The sequence below is a fragment of the Fukomys damarensis genome, unplaced genomic scaffold (genome assembly GCF_012274545.1).
Source record: "Fukomys damarensis isolate Sample0158 unplaced genomic scaffold, DMR_v1.0_HiC HiC_scaffold_35, whole genome shotgun sequence".
NCBI lineage: Eukaryota > Metazoa > Chordata > Mammalia > Rodentia > Bathyergidae > Fukomys > Fukomys damarensis.
This window is the reverse complement of record NW_022900947.1, coordinates 994,380-1,014,139: the sequence shown is the minus strand read 5'-3', so window position 1 is coordinate 1,014,139 and position 19,760 is coordinate 994,380. Positions and strand designations below refer to the sequence as shown.

General features: G+C 56.7%; 2 protein-coding genes across 5 annotated transcripts; one reads left to right on the top strand and one right to left on the bottom strand.

The window, feature by feature from the left end:
• Positions 1-2,420: 2,420 nt before the first annotated feature.
• On the bottom strand, positions 2,421-14,057 carry Tacc3 (transforming acidic coiled-coil containing protein 3). Of its 4 annotated transcripts, none has more exons than XM_010641694.3 (16): positions 13,959-14,057; positions 11,441-11,603; positions 11,208-11,350; positions 9,357-10,211; positions 8,981-9,056; positions 8,692-8,824; positions 6,605-6,657; positions 6,312-6,415; positions 5,502-5,589; positions 5,102-5,212; positions 4,234-4,310; positions 4,088-4,131; positions 3,597-3,757; positions 2,950-3,056; positions 2,750-2,870; positions 2,421-2,660 (listed from the first exon to the last, which is right to left on the bottom strand). In XM_010641694.3, the coding sequence occupies exons 2-16, from the start codon at positions 11,600-11,602 to the stop codon at positions 2,595-2,597; spliced, it is 2,301 nt and encodes a 766-aa protein (XP_010639996.1). In that variant the 5' UTR covers position 11,603; positions 13,959-14,057; the 3' UTR covers positions 2,421-2,594. The 4 variants fall into 4 exon arrangements, with proteins under 4 accessions (XP_010639996.1, XP_010639994.1, XP_010639997.1 ...); XM_010641692.3 differs by having other exon boundaries at positions 8,975-9,056; positions 13,959-14,056; XM_010641695.3 differs by having other exon boundaries at positions 6,312-6,355; positions 8,975-9,056; positions 13,959-14,056.
• On the top strand, positions 13,763-18,415 carry Tmem129 (transmembrane protein 129, E3 ubiquitin ligase). Its single transcript, XM_010641699.3, has 5 exons — positions 13,763-13,836; positions 14,313-14,557; positions 15,905-16,379; positions 16,678-16,837; positions 16,918-18,415. The coding sequence occupies exons 2-5, from the start codon at positions 14,353-14,355 to the stop codon at positions 17,164-17,166; spliced, it is 1,089 nt and encodes a 362-aa protein (XP_010640001.1). The 5' UTR covers positions 13,763-13,836; positions 14,313-14,352; the 3' UTR covers positions 17,167-18,415.
• Positions 18,416-19,760: the final 1,345 nt, after the last annotated feature.

The window sequence follows — 19,760 nt, the reverse complement described above, 5'->3', positions numbered from 1 at the left end:
TTTTTTTTTTTTTTTTTTTTTGGTATCAGTTTTGAACTCGGGTCCCTGCGCTGGCAAGGCAAGCAGCGGTGGAACCACTGAGCTAAATCCCTGGCCCTCATGATCTTTTTCTAACTGGACACTCATCCCACCTTGTCCCTCCGGTGACCTCACGTGGCCCTGACCACCCCTCCCATCTGCATGTGGTGCTGCCTTGGGCTTGCACGTCAGCACATACATTTTTGGGGTCTCAAACATTCCATCAGTGGCTGGGATTCCACTGCAGGCTGGGCTAGCCCACGTGAGGGTCCTGGCCTTCCAGGCACTGGGACAGGGTGGCCTCCCCTCTGCCGCTTGGCAGTGAGGACTGGGAGGTGGCTTGGGGTACTCCTGCTTTTGTCGTGTCCTGGCACCGAGCCCACAGGGCACCGACTGCATAGATGTCAGGGACATAGGGTTGCGGAAGTGTAGGTCCCCACTGTGTGTCCAGCTGGGGTCATGTTTACCCGCGGAGGGCCAGTGCCAGGCCCCCGCCTGGCTGTGCGGCCTGAGTTAACTCGGCTCCAGGATAAATACCCATTCAGCCACACAAGGCCCCTTTGTCCCGCAGAGAGGCTCTGGCCAGGACACTGCCCGGTGGCCGGTGTCCTCGGCGCGGCTGCAGGCCAGGCCGGCTGCCCCAACACGTCCAGCCACCCCACAAGGCCTGCTCTGGGCAGACTCAGCATGGCTCTGAGAGGCCCCGGTGGGGAATAGAACTGGGAGCTCGTGGAGGGGCTGGGAGGGCCAGGCAGGCAGAGCCAGTGGGAGACCCGGCTGCCTCTGGGCCTCTTCAGAGCAGCCCCTTGCCCTGCAGAGGCACAGTGGGCAGGGGAGGGCAAGTGGGTGGACAGCCTGCCCTCCTGCAGTTCAAGTCTTGCCTAGACTCTCGCCCACCACCCCATGTGTGGGGAGGAGCCCACACTCTGCCCCAGGAAGTGGGCTGGCAGACTCTGGAGGTCCCCAAACACCAGGCTTCTGGTGGGAGTGTGGGTATGGTGCGGGTGCCAGTGGGGAAGGGCGGGGTGGTCCCAGGGGACCAGCCAGCCAGTCCCAGCCATCGGGAAGGGCAAATGGGGTGGGACCTGGGGACTGTGGGGAGGGCACATCGGCCTGAAGCCTGGGGCAGGGTGGCTGCCCGGCTCCCTGTGAGGCTGACTCAAGTCCCCACCCCAGTAAAGCCTGGCACAGCCACATGGCCTTCTGCCCAAACCAGGGCTGAGACAAATTCCCCACCCCCAGGGGTCTATGGACACCCACTGGCTGCCCTGAGCCAGGGTGGGGGCTCTGGAGCCACACCTCTGAACCCCACCCAGGCCTTGGCCTCCCTGGTGGCCCACGGGCTCCTTGGCACCCCACCCCAGTGGTCCACGGCCAGCAGTGCCCCCTGGTGGTCATCGTGCCCCAGGTCCCCTATGGGCTGGCAAGGAGTGCCTGGAGTAGGTTCAAGCCTTTGGGTAGGGCTGGGGCCTCTGGGGCCATGGGGCTGGCCTGGATGGGACTGGCACTCCTCACTGAGGGGAAGTGGCTCAGGGGCTGTCCTCAGGCTGGGCTGTCACCAGGTTCTGAGTCAAGTCCTGTGGCAGGGGTTCCAGGATGCCTCTGCCTTCCCAGAGGGTACCATAGGGCCCATCCTGTGAGGCTGTATCTTGGGGTTGGGGTCCATCTGTGAAGCCGGCCACTGCTGACTTAGAGACTGTATTTCTTGCTCCTGGGCTTGGAGACACAACACCCTTCAGGGTTCTACATCTGGGAAGCCCCTGGGGCATGAGGCTTGTGTTGTCCGGAGTGCGGCTCTTGGTGTTGTCCCTCCCATGTCAAAGTGGGGCGGTGGGTGCTGGTCTTCCGCCTGAGAATCACTTCTTCCTCAGGGAAACCTGACCTGTGCACCTCACCACCTGCAGGAGTCACCAACCACATCTGCAGACATTTCTACCCATGCCAGGCTGCCAGCCCACACCAAACCCATGGCCGTGCCCTGATGATGGAGCTGGTCCCTTCGGGAACAGCTGTGTCTGCGTGGCTGCTGACCTAGGGTCCCAAGGCAGAAACTGAGTCCCACACCCCAGGCCAATGGCAGGACTTGAGCCTCTCAGGTCAGGGTGCCCCAGCCCTCCACAGGGGGGTGAGGTCAGGCAGGCTTGGGGTAGTGCTGGGGCCAGGAGGGATGGCCATGGGCCCGTGCAGCACAGGGCGATGGGTTGGCTCCTTCTTAGCCCACAGCTGGGACACCCTCATTGTAAGCAAGACCAGGATGGCTGTGGAATCTGAATTTAAGGAACTTTATTTAGTCATTTTTTAAAGACAATCTAGGTCTTTTTTTATTTTTAAAAAATTTTTGAGACAGGATCTTGCTATGTAGTTCAGGCTAGCCTTGAACTGTGTAGCCCAGGCTGCCCATGGACTTAGTGATCCTCCTGCCTCAGCCTCCCAAGTACTGGGATTACAAATGTGTACTATCACACCAGCCTAAGACAATCTAGTTCAAAAACAGATGAAGAGAACACAAAGCTAAGAAAATTCAGACAGACAGGCAGGCAGAGAAGCAGCAGGGGCCATTGTGGCCACAGTTCCAGTCAGATCTTCTCCATCTTGGAGATGAGGTCGTCACAGATCCGGGTCAGCTCCTCATTCTCCTTGGTCTGAGGAGAAAAGGGAGGGCTGGGTTTCTGCAGGACGCTCAGAGGGAACCCAAGACAGAGAGGGGGAAGAAGCTGGGCCCCCAGCCCACCTTCTGCTCCACAGTCTTCTCCAGTGAGTGAATCTGCATTTGTGTCTTCCTTAGGTTTGCCTGGAAGGCCAGTGCCTCTGCCTGGGCCTTGCTCCGAACCTGGGTGATCTCCTCATTCGCCCTGCAGGGTGGAGGGTGGAGGGTGGAAGCTGAGCAGAGGCCAGGAAGGGCCCAGCTCCCTCGGCCTCACTGGCACTCACAGCCTGAGCTTCTCCTCCGCGTGGGCCTTCAGCGCCTGGTACCGCTGGGCCTCCTTCTCTACCCTGGTGATGTAGTCCTCCACACACTTCTTCAGTGATTCCTCGTTCTGTGGGAATGGCAGACAGGACCCATGAACAGGGCGAGGTTCCCCCAGAGACCATAAGGCTTTTCTTTTGGGGGGGTACCAGGGATCGAACTCAGGACCTTGCACTTTTGAGGCAAGTGGCGGAACCACTGAACTAAATCCCCGGCCCTGAGACCTTGATGCGCTTTGGGGCATAAACAGTGACACATAGTCCGGCCTGGTCTGCCCTCCCCAGGGACTGGGGCCTGTCTGTGCTGCATGGCCCCCTCATGCCTGGCTGCAGTTACCTGCTGTAGGGGGCCTGGGGCCAGGAGGGCTGGGCCCGGCAGCTGACAGCAGGGTGCCCTGGCCTCTCCCGCAGGAGGAGTTCCCTGGTTCACAGCTAGTCGCCTAGGCCATCTTCCACCGAGTCAGTCTTCGCCGTCCTGGGCCTCCCCTTTTGCCCCCACCAGGACCTCCCAAGCTCATCCCTGGTGGGCTGTGCCGTGTGCCCTGCTCCTGGCCCGTGCACAGGACTCCCTGACTGGAGAAGGGAGGCACGGGGAGAAGGATGCGACGCACCTTCTGGTAGCCTTCAATCACCTTCTTCTGCTTCTCAAAACGCTTATAGAGGTCAGAGAAAGACTTCTCCAGGGAGTGCAGGTCTGCGGTGAGCTGCTGTCTCTCCGTGAGGCCCCTCTGGATCTCAGCGCTGGTGAGCTCCTTCTGTTTCTGGGCATCCTCTTAAGAAGAGCAAGCGCTCCGATCAGGGGCAGCCACCAAACTTGAGGGGAGGGAGGCACGGGCAGGCAGGTGTGGACCCCATCAGGTGACTCGTGAGTGACACAGGCCTAGTACATGGCAGCCCCGCAGGGAGGTCCCAGATAGTAGGGCAGGATACATCCCTGTCTCAATGGGAGCAGTGAGCGAAGTACACTGGGAAGTGGTCTGAGACAGCCCGCTGCAAGCAAGATGGCGTGTGTGAGGGACCATGGCCCTGGTGGCCAGCTCTGGGCCCGACGGTGCCAGCTACATTAACACCACTGGGGCAGGGAGTGAGGGCCAGCACTCACCCATCGCCTGGTACACGATGCCCTCAAAGCCATCCATGATCTTCCTGTGGAGGGGAGGGCAGGGTGAATGCTGGGCATCCATGGCAGGCAGACCTGGTGAGTGGCTAGGACTCGTAGTGGGCAGACCTGGCGCACATGGGCCTTACCCCATCTCCAGATTCTTTCTTTGTAGCTCCTCGCACCGGCGCCTCAGTTCCTTGTTCTCCTCCTGGGCTGCATTCATCTGCAGGGCCCCATACCCGTCAGATCCAGGGGTGCCCCACGTTTGGGTGGCACCCAGAGCTTTGGAGCCATCCTCGAATCTCAGGGGCCCTGGTCAGGCAGGTTCCAGGGCCCACAGAAGGGTGGGGTGTTCAGGAGAAGGCCAGGCTTGAAGGTCAGAGGGCTGCTGCTGGGCTCCTGGGGTGACCCCATGGCCAAGACAGGTGGGGACATGGGGAACTCCTGCCCAACTGCCTACAGCAGCCTGGATGCATCTGGTCAAGGTGAATAGCACAGCTGGAGGCCACATAGCCCCAGAGGTTACAGCCACATGGAGCAGGCCCAGGGCCCGAGCCAGCCTTGTGACCAGCTCTCCCTGCATAGTGACCACCAGGCAAGCAGGGCCAGCCTGTCACAAGTTCTCATTAGTGACTCAGCCTGAGCTAGAACAGGCTGGGCCTCCACGTGTTCCAGAGGTCGGAGTATGGCCATGGGGACCAAGGATCAAGGGCTGTGGCCCCAGGAGAGATGCAGGTGAGAATTCTCTCTCCCAAGTCCAGGTCCTCTCTCCTTAGGCAGGGTGATGGTTTTATTTGGTGAGTGGCTGCCACTAGGCCACCGGGGGAGCTGGGATCCTTAGCTCCTGGAGGCAGGGCCAGGTTGGGGTCAGGAGAGAAGAGGAAGTGGATACCTGAGGCTCTACATTAAGTGGCAAGGGCAGGGATGCTGTCAGGGCTGGGGGTGCTGGACCTTGTGCTCAGAGCCTTGAGCCCAGCTACCAGTACCCACTCTCTGGGGCACCTGTGTCCTTACCGCCGCATCCAGGTCGCTCTGGCTATACTGTAGCACATCCACGATGGGGACAGGCTGGGTGGGTGGGGGCATGCCACCAGGTTCCAATACACTCAGGGGTGGGCCCAGCACCTGGGGGTAACAGACACTGAGCCACTGCCATGTCCAAGTGTACCAGGGAAGAGTAGCTTGCCTGGCCAGCAGGAGTTGGGGCCAGGCCCGCACACAAGCAGAGCCTTCATGGTGGGTGGCTTGGGGAGGGATTGACCATGGGCACCCTGCTGGAAGTGGGGCAGCCAGCCAGTGGCTGGGGCCCCTTGCCTGACCTGAAGGATGCAGACCCCTCATGACTGCAAGGCACCTCAAAACTACCTGCATCTCCTCAGACCACAAGATGACCACTCGAGATGGAAGTACTCACAGGAACATCCAGTGCACCCAGGAAATCCAGCTCCACAAGTTTGGCTTCTGGTGGGTTCTCTGAGGGAGGCTCATCTGTACTCTGCACACTGGGACCAAACAGTAGCCAGTCATGTCACACCCTTGCCAGACTGAGCAGGACGTGCTAGGTGAGTGCTCTACCACCGAGCCACAATTTGTTTTTGGCACCAAGGGATCAAACTTGGGTCCTTGAGCTTGTGAAGCAGGTGGCGGCATTGAGCTAAATCCCCGGCCCGAGCTACATCTTTTTTTTTAGGGAGAATGAGGTCTTACCACATTGCTCAGGCTAACTCTGAGCTCACAAAATCTCTCACCTCAGCCTCCTGAGTAGCTGGGACTACAGGCACATAATGCCATATCCAGTACTAACCAAGCTTTTTCTTTTTCCTTTAAAGACAGGGTCTCACTATGTAGTTCAGGCCAATCTTGAACTATGTGGTCTAGGCTGGCCTTGAACTCATGATCCTCTTGCCTCAGCCTCCACGCTGGGTTTACAGGCCTGGACTATAGTACATTGCTTGGTCTCTCCCAGAGTAGGTCTTAGCCCAAACAGGGCAGGGTGAGGTTGTGATCTGCTGACCTGACAACAGCATCTACATCTGCAACTGGAGCTTTCATCCACCTTGGGAAGTGGGTGGCAAGCAGGACAAGCAAGGCAGGGCCCAACTGCAGGGATCCTGTGGCTACATGAGGGCAGTCCCAAGCTCCCTCTCCCACCCACCTGTCACTGTGACCCAGTGTGAGAAGTCTGATCACGCAAGTGCCTAATGGCAGGCACCTGCCTATGTACCTGTCTGTCGCTGGGACCATAGGCACCGGTCGCAGAGGGCTGTCCTTCAAGAGAGGGTCAAATTTCAGGTACAAGGACTGCTTCCTCCAGGCTGACTCCTTAAACTGGGAGGACAGGGCAGGTCAGCAGCTGCATGGCTGTCCCTGTGGGGTAAGGAGCTGGTGCCCACAGCTCTGCCTGGAGGCACCCCTGCTGGGATTCAACCAGGACCACAGGTGTCACTGAGACCAGCAGCTGCAGGAACAGCAGGCTGCGCATGTGCCAGGGCACTTCTGCAAGAGCCTGGTACCTACCGAGGATGTCCCAAACTGCTCCAGATAATCCACCTCCGCGCCGGTGCCTAGAACTGAGAGGGACCAAGTTGTGTCAGGGCCATCTCTCCAGGACGTGGGCTGGACAGCTCCACACCACCAGTTCCCAGAGTGGGAAATGGCAGGGTGGATCATAGTTTTCTAGGGATGCAGGTGTGGAGAGCTTTCCCAGCCCGGGGGAGCCACACCGGGGTCAGACCCCTCCTCTCCACCCTCACTCTTTCAGTAGAAACAAGTTTTAAAATGTTTCCTGAGTTGGATACAATGGCGCACACCTGAAATTCCAGCTATACTGGGAAGCCGAGGCAGGAGGATTGCAAGTTTGAGTTCAGCCTGGCTAATTTGAGACCCTGTCTCAAAATAAAAAATAAAAAGTAGCTGGAAAGGTAGCTCAGTGCAAAAGCCCAGTATTCAAACACCAGTATTGAGGGGGTGGAGGCCTCTTACCTAAGGCTGACTGAATCCAAGGAGACCAACTGTGTATTCAGCTCATATGGCTGCTAAGAGGTTTGTTTCTGTACAAATGAGCACTAAAAAGATAACTTTAAAAAACAGGCAAAAGCCGGGCATGGTGGCGCACGCCTGCAATCCCAGCACTCGGGAGGCTGAGGCAGGAGGATCGCTGTGAGTTTGAGATCAGCCTGGGCTATATAGTGAGTTCCAGGTCACACTACGCAGTGTGACCCTGTCTCAAAAACAAAAACAAAACAACAAAACAAAACAAAACAACAGGCAAAGGACTTGAGTAGGTATTTGTCTAGATCACAAGTGGCCAAGTGGCCAACAGGGCTGGGGATTTAGCTCAGTGGTGCTGCTGCCTGCTTTGCAAGCACAAGGTCCTGAGTTTGATCCCAGTACAAAAAAAAAAAAAAAAAAAAAAAAAAAAAGTGGCCAACAGCACATGAAATACTCAAAAGCTGTTCCTCCTCAGCCATCAAGGAAACGTAGATCACAGCCAGACACTGCTCCACACTTCCTAGGTGGAAGTCATGACGTGGAGGAAGTGCAGCCCTCACCACTGCTGGTGGGGACATAAAATGGTACAGGTATTTGGAAGACAGTCTGGCAGTTCCTCAGAATTAAACTGGTGACAGATCCAGAGATTCCACTCCTGGGTCTATACCCGGAGGAACTAGAGTCCACACACAAACTTGTGCCCACGTGTTCACAGCAGCACTGCCTGTAACAGCTAAGCAGGGCCACAAACCAAACGGCACACGGATAGTTGCCACGGCACAGCCAGGCCTGGATATGATGCATTGAGGAAGCACAGACACCAAGGCTGTCCTGTGTGACGGACTCCAGGGCCCAGGTGGGGTGCCAGGCCTGCCTCAGCTGAGCTCAACCCCATGCGGCAGGACCAAGATGCCAGTGTCAGAGACACACACTCTATCTACTGCCAGTCTTCCTGATGACTGTGGGGTCCTGGCGATTCTGGGGATGGAATCCAGGGCTGCACACTGAGCTACAGATGCAGCCCTTTTTTTTTTTTTTTTTTTTTAAAAGATTTTGAGACAGGGTCTTGCCGTCACCAAGTTGCCCAAGCTAGGCTCAAACCTGTCACCTTCCTACCTCAGCTTCCCAGAGTGCTGGGATTACTGGTACGTGCCACTATGCCTGGCAGACTGTGGGTTAAGCAACCAAAACGGATGTCCTTTAGTTTAGTCACAAGCTGTCACTACATGCACTCTAAGCTGTATTTCTTTGATCACTAGTGGGTGCCCAACAGTTTATCGAGCGTCTGTATCTCACATGTGCATTGCCTAGCTAACTTGTTTTTTTAACCTGTGTTTCTTTTTCCTTTCTGTTTTGTGGTGCTGGGCTTCCTACATGTAAGGAAAGTGCTCTGTTCCTGAGCCACTTCCCTAGCCCTTTCACCTACTTTTCCATGCCATTCATTTCTACTTCTAGAATCCCAGAAGGCCCATTCTGAGGGCAGATGCTTATGTTTAGGTCCATTTAAAGTCAGGGAACAGAGCAGCCTGGAGGTCAGTCATCGCAAACAATGTAGGTGATCCAAGCAACAGAACAGTTGCCCACGGGACTGAGCCAACACTCAGGCTACGCACCCTCAGCAGGGTCTCTGAAGCTCTCCTCCTCCAGGTTCAGGATAGGCTGTGGGGTGGGCTGGGAAGGGGCCGGCAGCACACGATCCAGGCCACATGTGGGAGCTGAGGCATCGGAGGAGCTCAAGGTTCCTGCCTGGAGGGAGGTCAATATCACTCCTTGCTGTCAAGACCCCAGCAGGGATCTAGGGGAGGAGGAGACCGTAGTCCATCCCACCCAGATTCTTTCCTGTACCATAGGAAGACACTGGTACCAGTGGGGGACACACCATGCTCACATACACACCTGTACCTTGCCCTCTGTGCTCAGGGTACCGGCCGCCGTCTGCACCTCAGGCCTATTACCTTCTGGGGCCAAGTATAGCTGCCTGGAAAGAGAGGCAGCAGAGGACTGCATGCCATCCCTCATGCCCTGCAGCCCAGCACCTAGCTGCACCGCCCCCCCACACCTGCACTGGTCCCTCAAGGCAGAGCTCGTGCTAGAAAGTACACAAGAACGAATGGTTCACGTTGACCTGACAGTCAGGTTCCCTAGGGAGGCAATCTTGAGTCCTCCCACGTCTGTGTCTGGGTGGCCCAGAGCTGGGGGTCTCTTGAACCTGCCTGCCCAAAGCCCCTGCTCAGTGGGGCCCTGATCCCTGACATGGTCATCTGCCCACTGCACTTACTGGCTGGGAGACGAGTCCTCTGCAGGTGGCGTTGCATCCACTGCAGGTGTTGCCAACCTGGCCCTGGGGCTTTCAGGGGGCTGGGCTTCATTGCTGGCCATCACAGAGCCACCTCCGAAGGGGTTGAAGTTTGGGTCATCCAGCTTGTCCCAGTCCAGGTGGTAGCAGCCCCGGGAAGCCAGTGCAGGGGTCTCACCTGCCCCTATGGCCCTATCTCCATTTTCTGCCTTCTTGGGAGCCTCTGGCTGCCTCTCCTTGGCCCTCTTTCCTTGTCTCTGTGGTGGAGCTGCCCTTTTGCTGGTTGCCCCTTCGGAGAAGTCAAACTCTAGCTTTATGGGATCACACCTCAAATCAATGGCTCTTTGGCTGGCAGCTTCCTCTCTATGGCGATCTGGGCTGGCCAGGGCTCTGTTCTGAGGGCAGGGCAGGTCTGTGGGGGTTGTGCCTGAACCTGGGCCTCTAGCAACAGCAGCCTGGGCCAAGGCAGAGGTGGAGGGGCTCTCTCCTAGGGCTGCAGGAACGCCTACTTGGTGTTGGGGTGCTGGAAGATCTTCAAGGACCTCAGTGATGGGGGGTATGCTTTCAGCTGAAGAATAAGAACTAACACTATTCTTCAAGGCCTGGTCAGCGCTCCCAGACATTTGTCCTGGAGACATCTGATTTTCAGGACTTCCTGTGCTCTGGGGAGAACGTGGCACACTTGGGTCAGCCAGGTGCACTGGGCTAGGCTTGCTGCAGCTGTCATCTTCAGAGGTCGAGGTGGCGTCCCCTGGAGAAAGGCCAGCATCAGCCACAGATGGTTTCTGGAGAATTCCATTGTGTAACTTGGTATCCATATCCTTGGGGAGCTGTTGGCTTTTTAATAATAGACTTAGTTAACACTAAGGGACCCACAGGCCGTTCAGTAAGACTCTAGTCCATGTGGAGATAGGAGTGACAGAGAGAAAATGAGCACATCCAGTCAGTCTTGCCCTCTGGCCCACACGTGAAGAGGCACAGTCCTGAAGATCAGTGTAGTGGCACTGGGGACAAGTGGGCTCTGAGACACAGAACACAGAGGTAATAAGCCAGCTGTGCACCAAGGTCTTCTAATGGAGCCACGGTCCCACTATCCTGGGCCCAGAGCTTCATGGCCAGAAGAGCCAGAATTCATGAGGGTCTGGCTTTTCACTGAGAAGAGGAAAGCTGAGGTCAAGAAACCTTTCAGGGGGATGAGGATTTAGCTCAGGGGCACGCCTGCCTTGCAAGAGCAAGGTCCTGAGTTCGATTCCTGGCACCACTACCATACCCCTCCACCTGCCACCAAATCACACTAGTGAAGTCCTTCCTTGTTCTGGACATAGTTGCATTCCTGGTGAGCACTACCTTCTGGCAAAGACTCAGCATCTGTCCATCATCCCAGCAGGCCACGTGGACATCTGCAGAACCCAGCCTTCCCCAGCCTGCCCTGTGCCCAGTGTGTCCATCCAGGGGCTTCTCCTATAGTGGGCAAGTGCTTCCTCCCCTTCCCTTGGGCCACATGTGCTCTGATTGAGGGTTACATGAGTTTCTCTGTCTACATGTCTTATCTGCTCTCTCCAAGCACCGACTGTAGAAAGGCAAGCATTGTCAAGCAAAGGGAGATATGAGAGAAATGCAAGAGAAGGAAACTGCAGATTATCTTTCTGGATATGAGGTCAGGATGTTCTGTCAAGTTACAGAAACAAAGATCCACTGGCAAGGGGACAGCAAAGGAGTTCGACTAAAATTTACTAAGGGTCTGATGATTTAACTTTCTAATGACACACGGGCCGTGCCCTGCGTGCACCCAGAGCAGAGATCAGGAGAAAGAGAAATGGCACCAACACTTACGTCTCTTTCTGTATCCAAGTGTAGTGAGAGTTTTCTAACTCAACGTTGTCATCCAGAGCAAGAAAAGTCTCAAGTTTGCTGGTCATATTGGGACTTAGGATCTTGTGTGTCTGTGGATCCCGCAGAGGTGTCTGAAAAGTCACCTGTAGAGGGTGAGGACAGAGCACCTGTTCACAACCATACTGGCAGCAGCACAGAGCCCCTGGAGAGCACACACCAGAGTCTATTTTTACCTTGGTGGCTTTGGCCGGGTTCTTGGGTGGTACATTTTCCTTCTGTGACAGACCAAGAACAGATGTTCTTCCGGTACGGGGTTGTGGTGAAAACAGGAAGTCACAGTTTTCTGCACTTTTTTCATGGGTGACATTTTCGTCATTTAAGACCTGCAGACTCATTCTAGAAAAGCAGAAGACATTTGTGTCAGTGTGAGGGCAATGACACTGTGTTGTCTAGGCAAACACAACGATAAATGGAGTCCCCACAGTGACGCAGTGAGATGTCTCCTTCCTGAACAGGTGTTCCCTGCAGGCGGGGCTGGAAAGCCTGGGGTAAATGTTGTCCTGCTTCAGAAGGCAGCACTACCACCTTCTGGGCCAACAGCTACATGGGGTCAGGCTAAGCAGAGAGAACCAGTGTTGCAAAGGACTCCTACTGTGGCATCCTGCTATGGGGCGGGTGGGGGAAGAGGAAACCCTGGCTTAGAAAAGAACCAAAGAGCCAGAAGGAACTCAAGCTCCACAGGTGCTCTGTAAGTCCAGCATGAAGGGCAGCTGAGGCCAAGACCATAGGACAGCAGGACTCAGTCCATCTGCACCCACCTTGCTGGCCAGGAGAGATGGGTGTCAACACAGTGAGGGGCTGTGGCTGATTTGATTTGAGAAGCCCGTTTTGGTGATAAATGCACAGACAGGGACAGAGGAGGAAAAGGAATGAAAGCAATCTCCTGCAGCCAGGGGAGGAGGCCTTGGACATGGCTTGAACATATTATCTTTGCCAAGTGGGAAAATAGGAGTCACTGGCAATGGTAGGTTTTCAGCTCTTAGAAGCCTGGTTAGAGGCAGGGATGGGGAGAGGGCATTTCGTGGCTGTGGGAGGCACAAGCCTAGGTCTCCAGAATAAATGGATTAGAGGGCTGGGGATTTAGCTCAGTGGTGCTGCCGCCTGCCTCATAAACACACGTTCAGAGTTCAATCCCCAGAAAAGTCTAGTAAATGGATTAGAGGAAGACCTTGTGGCGGGATGATGGGACAGTGGCAAACCCAACTCTTGAGATGGGAACCCCTGGAGCTGGCTGAGCAGAGGAGCAACAAGCTAGGTTTGGGTTTCCATGCCCTCTGCAGGCAGAAGTTGTGTTGGGTAGGGATCCTGCCTAAGTTGCCTGGGAGGCCTGGTGGATTGGCAGATGTTTAAGATCAAGCTCTCAGGACTGCAGTCAGTCCACAGGTGGGACTTGAAGCAAGAGGTCGCTAAGTGGCTAGCGTTGACAAGGACAAGACGCCGTAGCTTGGGCTCTGTGGGACCCTGGTGCATTTTCTCGCTGGAGGAGGGTGCTGGAAGAGAGAGACGAACTGGCAGGTAGGAGCCTGCCCGCTGGGAAGCAGAAGAAAGCGTTTCCAAGTGAAGTCACCAGGTCGAGGCTGGGGCCAGGCCTGTCAGGAAGCGGACTGAGGCTGACAGAGGACCAGGAAGCAAGAAAGTGTCCCTGGGTCAGAGGCAAAAGCCCGAGAAGGGGATGGAGAAAAAGAAGTAGCACAGAGATGGGGCAGACGAGTCCCGTGCTCTGACAGAAACCCAGGAAAGCAGAGAGTACGTCCCAGCCGGGGACCAGCGCGGAGGGCGCGGCCAGGCCGCTGGCTTGCCCTGCCAAATGTCCCTGAATGGGATATACTCGTAAGGGAAATAAATAAATCACACATGTGCAAATACCGAATAGTTTCTCTGGTGTGAATAAACTATACTAGTACACAAAATCTTAATGAGAAAATTGAGAATGTGAAATAGGAAGAAAAGGTCTTCAGGTGTAGGAATAGGGGGAAGTGCAGGGCAGAGAACACATTGGGAAGGAAAGAAAACGGGAGAAAATGAGAAAATGGAAATACAATGTTTGGAAATGTCGAGGGAATGCTCTGTGGGCCCGCACCGCCGCCCGCCGCGAGGGAAGAAGAGAGCGGCTCAGGGAGACTAAACCGAAGAAAGCTGAACCTCTTTCGCAGCGTGCGACGCCTCCCGCCGCGCCCAAGAATTCAAATACAGACCGTTGGCGCCGCGCGGCCAATCAGCCCGGGGCAGGGGGCGGGACAGTAGAGCGCCTGGGACCAATAGAAGGCTGTGGGCCCGCACCGCCGCCCGCCGCGAGGGAAGAAGAGAGCGGCTCAGGGAGACTAAACCGAAGAAAGCTGAACCTCTTTCGCAGCGTGCGACGCCTCCCGCCGCGCCCAAGAATTCAAATACAGACCGTTGGCGCCGCGCGGCCAATCAGCCCGGGGCAGGGGGCGGGACAGTAGAGCGCCTGGGACCAATAGAAGGCCGCGTCGTGCAGATCCCGCCTCCTCACGCACCAACAGTTCCGCTTCCGGGCGGGGGGCAATCTAGGAGCAGTGAGCACTCAGTAGTGTTCTCGGCTGCTCGGGTGAGTAGTGGTTGTGAAGCCTGTCATCACCGTAGGAATTTCGGGCTGTGCGGCGAACGCGAGTGTGTTGTGAATTGTAGCCGGGGCCAAAGACCCGCTTAATAGAGCCTAAATTTTCTCACCTGGGAAACGAAACCAGGTTTAGCGCCCCCTACAGGGTTGCTCGTGACAAACTTGCACCTTGGTGGAAATCGCTGCTGCCCACAGTGTGCCGGGGGGAGCCTAGAGGTCTTCTCCCAGAGTGCCTCGCAGGCTGCCCGGGTGGAGACTCGGTCTCCCAGAGTCCTGCGGGCGGACATCTCCCAGAGTGCTCTGTGGGCGACCGGGCAGAGACGACTCGATCTCCCAGGGTGCTTCGCGGGCGGCTCGCTAGCGACTCGGTCTCCCGGGGTGCCCCGCTAGTGGCCTGGGGGCGACGCGGGTACCACAGGCAACGGCAACGGCAATGACCACAACCTGCCGACCTCCCGGAACAGGACGTGTAGGCTTCTTACCTGCTCTGGGGACGGTGGCACAATGGACAGCCCGGAGGTGACCTTTACGCTGGCCTACCTGGTGTTCGCCGTATGCTTCGTGTTTACGCCCAACGAGTTCCACTCGGCCGGGCTCACGGTGCAAAACCTGCTGTCGGGCTGGCTGGGCAGCGAGGACGCCGCCTTCGTGCCGTACCACCTGCGTCGCACGGCCGCTACACTGCTGTGCCATTCGCTGCTGCCGCTCGGTGAGCTTCCGGTGTGGGCTTGAGGTCGGCGTCAAGCCAGGCGCAGTCCGAGACCCCAGGGTAACTGAGGCGCACAGGAGGCGGCTGCGGCCATCTCCCCTGCTGGGACGGGGCCCCAAAGTCATCAGTGCGTGGGAAAGGAGGCCGGGCCACCTGAGGGAGCGTGAACCTAGTGCAAGCCCAGGCTGAGCGGGCAGGAGCGTGGGGCCTTTCCTCTACCGGGCTTGTAAGGGAAAGAAACGCTCCTGCCCAGTGGCTAGACACTGGGGTGCGCTGTGGATGCCGTGTGTGCGTGTCTGTGTGGGATGAGAGGGCGGAGTTGCCGTGGATGGTAGGATGAGGGGAGCAGGAGAGATGGGCGGTTTTAAGTTTGGGGGTGACAGGTGCACAGGCCTCATTGCCAGGTCAGGTCTCTCTGGGGCTGACCAGGGTAGTGCTGGGCGGTATCCCGGGAGCCTGGGGGGAAATTCAGGGAGGTAGGTCTGTGAGCTGGCTGGACAGTGGACTGAGGGTAGTATTGGGACCTGGCAGTAGCCAGAGATGGGAAGCCTCTGACAGGCAGAGAAGGTTGTGACTGAGAGGACATATGACAAGTGTCTTGTCATATCAGTAGCTCCGTGGACCCTGGAAGTGTTGGCTCGAGGGTACAGCAGCCTGCACACTGCAGAGCTGGAGGCAGATATGGGATGGAAGCACTCTTGCCATGGGCTCCTCATTGCACAAATGGGAAACCCAAACTTGGGGAACACAGCCATTCCTGGATGCCAGAGCAGATAGTAGAGCCAGTCTTAGGTCCCAATCCACACCATCTTGTTTTTAACTTTTGAAAACTTTCAAGTTTTATAGACATACTAGTTACATTGCCTCGTGACAAGTTATCTTAATATGTAGTGATTTGGCTAGAAACAAGCATTTACTATCATATTTTGCAAACTGCACCCTGCCTATGCAGTCCCTCACTATGAGTCATTTTGACATTCAAGTTGTTCCTTATCTGGTCTTCAGGGGGCAGCTCCATATAAAGTGATACCAGGTAGTTATAGGTGTTTTTAGTTTACATTTCTAAGTTTTGGGGTTTTTTTTTTTCATTGTTTATGTGTTATATAAAATTAAGTTGAAAATGTTTCCTCCTAATACATGGTACCAGTGCTGTGGTAACTGGCTGGGCCAGGCCTGGTATAAAGGTACAGGGGTGGTGAAGCTCCATGCCTTGGGAGATAACCAGGAAAGAGGACCAGGCTCAGGGCAAGACAGGAAGTGGCTTTTCCCTTCTCTCAGCCCAGAGATGGCCACTACAGAGGGAGCACGGCCCCTCGCAGCTTTTCTGAGGTGCCCTCTTTTTTGCAGGATACTATGTGGGCATGTGCTTTGCAGCCTCAGAAAAGCAGCTCTACTCTCCCAGCCAGGCCTCAGAGGCCTGGCAGCTCTTCCTCCTGCTGGCTGTGACACTCCCCTCTGCTACCTGCACTCTAATCTACTACTGGTCCCGGAACCAGTGGGCCAACCACCCACTGGCCTGCACCCTGGCCCTCTACGCCCTCCCTCAGTCGGGCTGGCGGGCTGTTGCTTCCTCTATCAACACTGAGTTCCGGCGTATTGACAAGTTTGCTACTGGGGCACCAGGTGCCCGTGTAATCGTGACAGACACGTGGGTGATGAAGGTGACCACATACCGTGTGCATGTGGCCCAGCAACAGGATGTGCACCTGACTGTGACAGAGTCTCGGCAGCACGAGCTCTCACCAGACTCAAACCTACCCGTGCAGCTCCTCACCATCCATGTGGCTAGCATCAGCCCTGCTGTGCAGGCCTTTGATATCCGGTAAGCACTCTGTGGCCTCCATCCCCCACTGGGGCCTGTGTGACACCTTCCCTTGGGGCCATTGCTGCCTCTCTTCCACCCATGGCATCCCTCCTGCTCCCCCTGAGCTGCCCCCGCACCTTCCTAGGATGTGGGCTAGGATGGCTCAGGGTTATGGCTAGGTGACACCTTGGCTCCCAGCTTTTCTTGTCCCTCAGGGTGGAGTGACCATGGGTTCTGTGGGCATCTTTGCTGGCCACTGCTCTGGGTACTTCTTCGGGGCCCCGGGTCGAGGGCCCACAGGCTGCACCTCCCACAGGCTGAACTCCACAGAGTATGGTGAGCTGTGCGAGAAGCTCCAGACCCCCATCCGTAGTGCTGCCAACGTGGTCATCCACCAGAGCCTGGGCGACTTGTTCCTGGAGACATTTGCCTCCCTGGTGGAGGTCAACCCGGCCTACTCGGTGCCCAGCAGCCAGGTGGGGCCAGGCCTGAGGGGTGGGGCGGGCTCCCCTGGGCCTATCTTGCTGGGCTCCTGTGACTCTTGTGCCCCCTGCAGGAGCTGGAGCCCTGCATTGGCTGCATGCAGATGCGTGCCAGTGTGAAGCTGGTGAAGACCTGCCAGGAGCCGGCTGCAGGGGAGTGCCAGCAGTGCTACTGTCGCCCCATGTGGTGTCTCACCTGCATGGGCAAGTGGTTCGCCAGCCGCCAGGACCCCCAGCGTCCTGACACCTGGCTGGCCAGCCGTGTGCCCTGCCCCACCTGCCGTGCGCGCTTCTGCATCCTGGATGTGTGCACTGTGCGCTGACAGTTGCTGTGCATGTTGGTGGGGCCTCTGGGGTCTGAGCCTGGCTCTGTCCCCAGCCATCTGCTTTCAAGAGAAGCCAGTGTCCTGCCCCTGCCAAAGGCTTGATGCCAAGCACATCACCTGTAGCTACTCTGCCTCGAGCCTGCAGTAGGTAGAGGACTTCTGTTTAGGAGAAATTCTCACAGAGACCCCTGTTCCCAGGGCCGAATTTGGCACCTTCTCTTTCCCCCATTTGCCTCTAGGTGGGGCAAGTGCTCCACATTGAGCTCTCCAGGGCCTAAGATCCCAGGTCAGACCCCACAGCCTTCACCTGGTCACTCTGCCTTAACTTTTTGGAGCATACCTGCTCATTCATAAGCCAGACCCACATCTGACCCAGGCCTGCTCTTCAGCTGCTGTTTTAGTGCTGGCTGCTTACTGCCCCTGTATTGTGGGACCCCTCCCAAGCCACAGAGGCTGCTAGGAGGACCTGGGGTGGAGCCTGGTAGTAGAGGGGAGAATGGGGTGCCATTCTTATGTGCTGGCCCATCCCGGGGCTTCCTGGTGGCTGCAGGCAATTGCGGGGCCATTCCTGGACCAGGAAGCAGGTGTAGCAATCTGGGGACAGGTCAGGTGGTTCCTGAACCTTCATGGGGCCCGCCCAGTGCCTGGAGGTCTTCATTGTGCTCTTGGTGCCTTTTCCTGCTCCCACAGGCCAAAGAAGGCCCGGCTTTAGACACCTGGCTGGGGGCACGGGTGGGGTGAAGGGTGAGGGTGTTGCTGGGTCAAGACCTGGGGTGCTACAGTAGCACCCAGAACCATGTCCACTGGGACAGCACAGCCAGGTCCCAGCTAGGTCTGCCTAGCTGCTTAGGAGAGGATGTACTCAGTGATCAGACCTCTTGAGGGGCACCCTGCCAGCTCCATATGGTGCAGGTGGGAGGCCCCAGGCACAGCTGTGACAGGTGAGGCTGCTGGAGGGGCCTCACACTGTGGCCCTGACCCCTGAAACCTGGCTCTTTTCTGCAGGTCCAGGTGCGCCCAGCCTGTCTGACTCTCAGCTGCACCTGGCCCTAGGCAAGCTGGGTAAAGCTAGAGCAGCTCTGTAGGGTGGGGATGCCTGGGCAGTGCTGTGGGAGTTCCCAAGCCAGCACTGTTGGGAGTGGCTGGGTGGATTGGGGTTAGCTTTCCCATAATTTAAATTAGTTTTGTAAATAAAAGTGTAGCTAAACAATACAGTATTTAATAAAAGATTACTCCTAAGCGTTGTACATTGTTTCACCTGAAACCAAGCCTTTGCAACATTTGAGGCAATGGACTGGGGTACTGAGCTGGTTCAGAAACGGTGCCAGTGCCAAAGCCCAGCCCTCAAGCCCTGGGTGCAGGCTCTTTGTCAGCCCCACTGGTCCTCTGCCGCATCCTCTTGTAATGCCCTGTGCAGGAGTCGGTTCCCACCCTGGGACCACGGCAGAGGACAAGACCCGTGGTATCTGGGGTCCATGCCTGGGATTCAACCACGGCTTCACGCAGCGTGTGACCGAGTCCCTAAAGCGAGTACTGAGTCGTGAGCCTGGGATACAAGCAAGTCAGTGGTGGCAGGTGTGCGACTGAGAATACCCCATGTACTGGCCATTTTTGGCTGTCTTAGGTGACTCCAAAGCTTTTTTACTGGTTTAAAGCGACCAACTAGGGCCGGGGATTTAGCTCAGTGGTTTCGGCGCCTACCTCACAAGCGCAAGGACCCGAGTTCGATCCCTGGTACCAAAAATCTAGCTCAGTGGTTCCGGCGCCTGCTTCACAAGCGCCAAGGACCCGACTTCGATCCCCGGTACCAAAAAAAAAAAAAAAAGTGACCGACTAGCCGGGCGAGGTGCTGGCGCTCGCCATCATCCAGGCCGAGGCGGCCGATCCCTAATTCCAGCCTAGCCTGGGCAACTTAACGAGATCCTGTCTCAAAAATAAAGAAAAGGCTGGGGGGCCCGGGGATTTAGCTCAGTGGTTCCACTGCCTGCTTGGCAAGCGCAAAGATTCCCGGTACCGAAAAAAAAAAGAAAAGGCTGGGGATATAGCTCAGGGAGAAAGCCATGAGAGTCAATCCCTAATACTGTCAAAAACAAAACAACTCAAAAAACTATAGTCCTCGAGCCCAGATCTGTGGCTTCCGCTGCGCGGCAAAGCCAATTACATCCAAGAGGCCGTACCTTCCGGGCTTCAGTCAGGGCGGTGACACGCCCCTATGGCCGAGCTAATCAGAGGCGCGTCTCCGATGGGCGGACCAATCAGGGAAACGCCGACTCAGACGGACCAATAGAAGGATCGGTTGCCCCTCTCTTCCCGGGCGCTCGGAGCGCGCGGCCGAATCTCCCGCCAATACCTCTCCGCCCGCGAAGGTGCAACCAATCATCGCTCGGACAGTCGCGGCGCTGGCCGTCTGCAAGCCTGAGGGGGACCGATTGTTCCTCTGCTTTTCCTCAGCGAAACTGGCGGCGTAGTCTAGCTTTCCCGAGAGGCAGCCTTCTGCAGCGAGGTCTCGCGACACTGGGCGGTCTCGGAGCCTCGGCTCAAGCCCTGTCCTACCGCCGGGCGTGTGCACCCGGGAGGGCCTCCCCCCGCCG